The sequence below is a fragment of the Echinops telfairi genome, unplaced genomic scaffold (genome assembly GCF_000313985.2).
Source record: "Echinops telfairi isolate 266 unplaced genomic scaffold, ASM31398v2 ScPeMD7_24;HRSCAF=84, whole genome shotgun sequence".
Classification (NCBI taxonomy): Eukaryota; Metazoa; Chordata; class Mammalia; order Afrosoricida; family Tenrecidae; genus Echinops; species Echinops telfairi.
In genome coordinates, this window is record NW_022103921.1 from 2,619,455 (window position 1) to 2,627,633 (window position 8,179).

The 8,179-nt window shown below is 43.0% G+C and overlaps 1 protein-coding gene across 1 annotated transcript in view; it reads left to right on the top strand.

The window, feature by feature from the left end:
* The first annotated feature begins 7,956 nt into the window (after nucleotides 1-7,956).
* The window catches only part of UGGT2 (UDP-glucose glycoprotein glucosyltransferase 2), a 264,346-nt gene continuing 264,123 nt past the window's right edge, over nucleotides 7,957-8,179 (top strand). Inside the window, exon 1 of the mRNA XM_045289053.1 lies at nucleotides 7,957-8,166. Within this exon, the coding sequence (XP_045144988.1) occupies nucleotides 7,957-8,166 (210 nt within the window). The remainder of the gene's footprint in view (nucleotides 8,167-8,179) is intronic.

The following is an 8,179-nucleotide window of genomic DNA, read 5'->3' on the forward strand; positions in this document are numbered from 1 at the left end:
CACAATGTTATTCTTCTCCCCCCAAAATATTTCATCTAGAAAATCTTCCTAATACTCCCAATTTCTTAGTTATCTAAGCCCTACACACCCTTCGATGTCTAGATAATGGATTCCCAAACTTATCTGACCTACTGCCCCGTAGAAGAAAAATACAAAACACCTAGCACTGCCTTGGCTATTAAAAACTTTGGTTCTATAGCCCATGCAAAACAAAACAAAACAAAAATAAAAACACACTCTCATTGAGCCTATGCCCCCTCATAGCGACCCTGTAGGACAGGGTAGAACTTCTCCTGTGAGTTCCTGCGACTACAACTATTTACAGTTGTAGAAAGTCCCATCTTTGTCCCAACAAACGGCTGTTGTTTTCCAACTGCCAACCTTGCATAAGCACTACACCAAGTTCCTCACTACATAGCTTATACTCCTGGATAAAATGCAGGTATCTGGTGTGGCTGTCCCGCTGGATTATGCCAGCAACTCCCCAGGACTCAGCATTACCCTTCATTCTGGTATATTTACTATAAAATGGCAGACTTTTAGATCTTGTCACACACACACGCCTTATAATTTACTTATGCACTATACAGTGTCACTATGAATTGTGATCGCCTTGATTGCAATGCCTTCTAAACTGTACTACATTCTCAATACATTGCGATCACCATGTCTCATACTATAAATGTAACACCATGTCTCATACTATAAATGTAACGCAGTTGCTCTACAAATGCTAATTTTTGTTGTTAATAGCCATTTCAGTACTTTTCATATGCTTCTCTAGAGATTGAACACATTTCTACAATTTTTGTACTAGAAGATAGAAAAACAGAATATGTGTTTTATTGTCTTAATCAGCATGTTTTGATCATGTTTTGTTGAGGAAACAAAGTATAGGAGCAATACAATGGTGACTTACCAATCTCTGAGTGAGTGCATAATTATAAAACATTATGTATTTAAGTACAGTAGGATAGTGCTATATAGTGAAATTTAAGTTCTTATGTCATTCTAAATGATTAATTTAAAAATATCTTATTTTACATACTTAATTTACTATTTGAAAATCACTACAATAAAGTGTGCAGTAAAGCAAACATTTTATTAAAAATAGCAGAAGTTTGATATGTTTATTTTTGAAGCAAGTGGAATATATTCTAGAAAAATATTCAAGCTATTGAAAATCAAATGTTATGACAATTTAAAAGAAAAATCTAACATTTGATTATTATTTGGGTCTAATCCTGCCTAGAGTGTTGAAATATAATAAATTATATGTCTACACATTCTTTCCAACTGGGATAAGTAAGATACTTTCATATATTTAAAGAAATTCAAATAAAAAGTGAAAGGAGCATTTTTCTTACAGTAAGGAAATTCTGAAAAAAACCCAGCAGGATAATATTTTTTAAAGTTATTTCAACTGTGGGACTTTATTCAGGATGAGAAAATTAAAGTTCCATTATATGACATGATAATTTATCAGTAACTTTATCCTCACCTTGCACCACTGTTTTCATTAAATGCAAATAGTTTTGCTGTACATAAAATTTTTAGATGATTTATGTTATTAAACACAAGATTCTTCTTATAAAACACTCATTAATCACTTTTTCCACATACAGTGAAAACTGCTATCCTCATCAATTTTCATTCTTATCATCCGAGAATAATTTTGAATTATGTTTTGCTAAAGAAATATTAAAGTATAATTGTTTTCCTGAAGTACATGCAGCTCATACTCAACCTGCACCATGGGGTTATTGATCATTAGAATATTTTATGTTAGAATACTTTTCTGCACCACTGACTTGTGGGACCTTTGCTGAGTGATTCAATCTTTTGATTTATTAGTTTTCTGAATGCACAGATTGTCCATGTATTCTAATTATGTTCTCAACCTTCTTAATGCCGTACCCCTTTAATACAGTTCCTCATGTGGTGGTGACCTGTGGGGGGAGGTCAGATGCTCAGGCATTCCCCCCCTGAAGGCAATCAGTTGCCAGACTGCTGTCTCATCCCTCCACAGGGGTGGGCCTGCTCCCTGCCTCTGGAGACAATGGACAGGCTCCTGTAGGAGGGGTTTGCACCCTACTGATAATGGTTCCTATGGAGACCCAGAAACCACCCCCTAGATCACCCCCTCCCATCACTGTAATACCTGTAGCACAACCCTTTCCTGTGACGTATGTCTTCACCAGTAATGTGGGGGCTTGCACGTCCCCAATGTCCCCAGAGAGTATAAAAGCTTGGGGAGCATTAAAATCCTCTCTCACTCCCTCCACATGGACCACCAAGTGGGGCTGAGGTGAGCATGCTACCATAATATGTGTCTGACTCCATTTATTTCTATATATCTCTTTTATCTCTCATGCTCTCTATAACTTTACTATAATATTTTCTTATTATCGCTGTACAATTGCGCCTACCAAACCCGTAGTGATTGTGCTAGGAGCTGGCTTCTTCTGGCAGTGACCCCTAACCATAAAATTTTCGTTGCAACTTTGCTACGGTTATGAATCGGGCAACCCCTGTGAACGGGTCATTCAACCCCCAAAGGGGTCGCGACCCATAGGTTGAGAACCACTGATACAGACTTACATATAGATTACCCCCAAAACACCAAACTCACTGGCATCAAGTTGACCCTACAGGACAGGGTAGAACTGCCCCCTGTGAGCTTCCAGGAGTGTAACACTTGAAAGTAGTCGAAAGACCCATCTTTCTCCTGGAGGGTGGTCGGTGGTTTCAAACTGTTGACCTGGTGGTTTGCAGGCAGTTTGTAACCACTATGCGACCAGGCATAAAGAGTGTCTGAAGTGCCATTCAGTTTTACCTTTTTGTTTTGTAGCAAATAAACTCAGAGATTAACATATTTAGAAATGCTTCAAAACTAAATTTCTAGGCATATACTACCTAAACTAAAATGTTAATATTTATGTATTCAAAAATTGTCCTGGATTTGAGTAAATGTCTTCAAGGATAAATGTATCACCTCTTTTATGAATTCAAATATATAGAATTTATATTAATATATATTTTAGTGATGCTTTGAACAGTGTATTTTATGTGACTTTTTATATGACAAATCATTTCTTAAAGAATTGCAGATCATCAGATAAGTTGACATGTAAGATATTCACCATCAATATTGTATTGCCTTCATTTATTGCCTTCATTGCACAATGCCAGAAGTTTACTCTACAAGTTAGTAGAAATGGGGAGTTAATTAAAATAAATATTTATGAAAGATTTATAGTACACTACTCTATCATCCTCTGTGGGTAGAAATGAAGCCTCTTTGCTCATCTTTTTTAGCCTTCGTAAAACGAGGATTCCTTGGTATTTACTGAGTCCCAATACCCTGTTACGACTTGTGCTAGGTACTGTACCCCAAAATTAGACACATAGCCAGCCATGGAGTCAATTACAAAGAATATGACCTACTAGATGTAATAGAAATATTCCACAGCACTTTCGAGACTGCATGTCTTTACAGGAACAGAATGGCTGCTGTGGCAGAACCACTGGCCTCTCCATTCGTATCTGATGCCACCAGAACTAGGGCCTGTAAGGGATGCCAAACATTCCTATGGCACAGACTTTTCGGGAATAGGAATCCTGGAGGCATAGTGGTTACCCATTGGGCTACTAACCTCAAGGTCAGCAGTTCGAAGCTACCAGCTGCTCTGAGTGAAAAAGATTACACTTTCTATTCCTGTAAAGAATTACAATCTTGGAAACCCATAGGGACAGCTCTACCCTGTCCAATAAAGCCACGCTGAGTTGGAATCAACTCAGTGGCAATGAGTGAGGAGAAGAAATCAAGAACCCCTGATGGCACTGCTACCCTCAAGAGGAGTGGCTCAGGCCTCATGGTAGCTCTGGGGACAAAGATGAGGCTGGTAGTCCCTGTAAAGGTGTACAATTGGCCTCAGAAACCCTATATAGGGTTTCTAGGGTGCTGAATCAACCGGATGGCAGTGTTTTTATTTGGGAGGTGGGGGGAGAGAAGGGGGGATTAGTAAGGAAGTGAGGAAAGGCTGGTCAGTAGGAGAAAGAAGTACTATATTTGAATTCCTAAAGTGAGAATTTAAATGCTACATGAGTTAACCGCTATTTGAGTTAAAACAGAGTTTATGACCATTTAAAAGGAGAAATCAGGAAATTAAGACCAGATTTAGGAAGTGAACCTTGTTTGACTAGTTTGTGGAGCAGACTCTTCTAAGGAAAGGTATCCATAAATTCCCAAAGTTACTTGGTCTACCAAAAACTACTCAGCGTCCCCCTAGCAATGACAAGCTTTTGAACGGTGGTTCATAATCCAAGATAGAGTGCAGGTATCTGCCTTGCAGGCCCTCGTCCCTGCATAGTTCCACTGCCCCCAAGGGGGAGGTACCCACACTTTGGGAAACACTGAACATTTTAGGGAAAATGAAAGAGGGAAGTGGCCTGTTTGGGTAACATTCAGAGATCTACTTTCCCCACGGAAACTGGAAAAAGGTGGGGAGAAGTGGTGGACTCATGGATTCCCTATTTTCCAGATGCAGCTTCATTTTATTTATTATAAATTTATCCTCATCCGAATAGCAAACAGCAAGTGCTGACTTGGAGATGGAATCCCAAGGCCCCAGGCACCGTGTCCAGTTCAATAGAACAGAATTTTTCAATTTGATGAATCCTATGAACTAGCCTTGGTAGCATACTACATTAAGTGTTGGGCTGCTACCTGCAAGCTTGGAAGTTCAAACCCGCCAGCCACTCTGTGGGAAACGGGGGAGTTTGCCTGCTCCCATAAACATGTAGTCACAGAAATCCTAAGCAGCAGTTCTGCTCTGTCTGGAGGGTAAGTATGAGTCAGTGGCAGTGAATTTGCTTTAATGTTGGATTACAGACCTGGGAGTCCATGGATGATGACAACAGTTAATGTACTTAATTCTTCTTATTATTTAAAAAATAATTTTATTGGGGGCTTGTACAACTCTCATCACAATCCATACCTACATCCACCATCCATCCATCGTGTCAAGCACAATTGTACATTTGTTGCCATCATCATTCTCAAAACATTTTCTTTCTACTTAAGCCCTTGGTATCAGCTCCTCATTTTCCCCCCTCCCTCCTCCACTCACCCTCCCTCCTGAACCCTTGGTAATTTATAAATTATTTTTTCATGTGCTACACTGTCCGATGTCTCCCCTCACCCACTTTTCTGTTGTCCGTCTCCAAGGGACAATGTAGATCATTGTGATCTAGCCCCTTTCTCCCCAACCTTCCCCTTACTCCGTGGTATCGCTACTCTCATTAATGGTCCTGAGGTGTTTATCTGTCCTGGATTCCCTGTGTTTCCAGCTCTTATCTGTACCAGTGTACATGCTCTGGTCTAGCTGGATTTGTAAGGTAGAATTGGGATCATGATAGTGAGGGAAAGAAAGCATTAAAGAACTAGAGGAAACTTGTATGTTTTATTGGTGCTATACCGCACCCTGACTGGCTCATCGCTTACTGGAGACCCTTCTGTAAGGGGATGTCCAGTTGCCTATAGATGGGCTTTGGGTCTCCACTCCACAGTCCCTCTAATTCACAATGATATGTTTTTTTTTGTTCTTTGATGCCTGATACCTGATCCTATTGACACCTCATGATCACACAGGCTGATGTGCTTCTTCCATGTGGGCTTTGGTGCTTCTCAGGTAGATGGCCACTTGCATATCATCAGTTTTCTTCACCACATTTGCTGATGCACCCGCTTTGTTTTCAGCGATCATGTAGGGAAGGTGAGCATCATGGAATGCCAGTTTGATGGGACAAAATGCTCTTGCATTGAGGGAGTACTTAAGTAGAGACCCAATATCCATCTGCTACTTTAACACTAAACCTATAAATATATGCACATAGATCTATTTCCCCATCGTCATACATATATTTACATATGCACATGCCTGTGTTTAGACCTCTATAAATGCCCTTTACTTCCTAGTTCTTTCCTCTATTTCCTTTTACTTTCCCCTTGTCCCACTATCATGCTCAGCCTTCATTTGGGTATCAGTAATTCCTTTCGGTTACATTGCCCTTGATCAAGTCCTACCAGGCCTCCTACACCCTCCTGGCCATCAGTTTTAGATCACTTGTTGTTCCCTTTCCCTGGGTTTGTTAACACCCACTTCCTTTTCCCCGCCTTCCCCTCTCCCATGTCCCCTCAGAAACCATTGTTCCCGTTGTTTTCTCCTCCAGCTTGTTTATCCTGCCTATCTTATCTAGATAGACCTGCCATGTGCTTGATTCTAATGAAAAGGTTGGAGGTTCGAGTCCAATTAGGAGTGCCTTGAAGGAGCCCCTGGTAGGTGTAGTGGTTATGGGTTAGGCTATGATTTGCATGGTTGATAGTTCAGAACAACCAGCAGCTCGGCAGGAGGGAGACTGGGCTTTCTATACTCACAGTCTCAGAAACCCACAGGGGAATCGTATGACTCACATTGTCTTGATGGCAGTGAGAGAGGTGACTCAAAAGTAATGTCTGGCAATCGATGCAAAATCAAGCCATTGAAAAGCCTTTTAGAGCAGTTTTACCCTTACCCTAGAGTTACTGTAACTTGGGACTCAATCAACTACTGGAATTAAAAAAAAAAAAAAAATCCCAGACATACTGTGTCAGAAACGTGAGGGTGGGACCCAGCACTCTGTTTCTACAAACCTTGGTGTGTAGCAGTTGTGAGTTGGGCTGCAATCTACAAGGTCTGCCGTTCAAAAACTACTACCCGCTCCTCTAGAGAAAGACGAGGTGTTTTACCCTTGTAAACAGTCTCAAACTCACAGAGGGCAGTTCTAATATTTTTTAATATATATATATATTTTTAGAGTCACTATGAGTTAGCATAGACTTGATGGCAGTAAGTTTGGTTTTCCAAGGTGATTACAATGTTTCCTAAAACATCTTTTAAATCAATGGTTTTCAGAGTTGCACACATGAGTTATTTGTGGGCGTTTAAAAATACTGATGCCTGGATTTCACTCCTAACAATGCTAATGGATTGGCATGTGCTGTGGGATGGGCACGGGCCGTCCCAGGTGACCACCACTAAACCACTTCCTAAGGTAAGTGCTGTAACTTTGATAGGTTATACTTGTGTCTAAAGGAAAGTGTATCCACTACCATCTAGTGGATTCTGACACACAGCAACTCCATGTAGGGTTTCCGCGGCTGTGAATCTTCATGGGTAGCTGTCCAATGCTGACTCCACAGCATGACCTTGCTGAAACCAACCAGCCTCACGCCATTGACTCAGAGTGACCCTCTAGGGCAGAGTAGAACTGCCCCTGTGCATTTCTGGAACTAACACTTCACAGGAGTAGAAAACCTCCTTTCTCCTGCAGAGGCGGGTGGCTTCAAAATGCTAATATAGCGAGCAGCAGCCCCACCTGTAACTCACTATGCAACCCTAGACTACCAGGTGTCCTCAAACTATGGCCCGCGGACCACATGCGGCCCAACAAGGACATGTATCCGGCCCGCTGGGTGTTTCTGCCCCATTTGTTTTATTTTTACTTCAAAATAAGCTACGTGCAGTGTGCATAGGAATTTGTTCATAGTTGTGTTTTTTTTAAAACTATAGTCCGACCCTCCAACGGGTCTGAAGGACAGTGAACTGGCCCCCTGTTTACAAAGTTTGGGGACCCCTGACAGACAAATAGGGAAAAAGGAATCACGGGCTACGTTGTTCCAGGCGTCCAGCTTCGGGCATCTTCCGTCGGGCTTCCATCGCCGCCATTGAGTCAGAGCGGGCTCCCAGGAAGCCGGAGAGCTTCCAAGACTGTCCGCGGGAGGAGAAAGCCCGGTCTTTCTCCCGCGGAGCGGCTCGCGGATTCCAGCTGTCACGGCGAAAGCCGGGCAAAGCCCCGCGAGTCGGCTTCAGCGGGGCTGGGGGGGCGGGGCGGAGGCGGGGGGGCGGGGCGCGCATGCGCGGGCCGCACGCGGGAGCCACGCTCCTCGTAACGGTCTCGCGCTGCCCCTCCCCCACCGGAAGTGGGCGGCCTCGCGGCGGGAGGAGCCGCCGGCCGGAGCGTGGCGTCTGCGGGCCCGGGGCGCCGCGCTGCGAGGGGCTCGGCCCCGCCTCACCGCGCTATGGCGACGTCGAAGGCTCGGTCCGCGGCGCGACTGCTCCTGGGGTCCGCGCCGCTG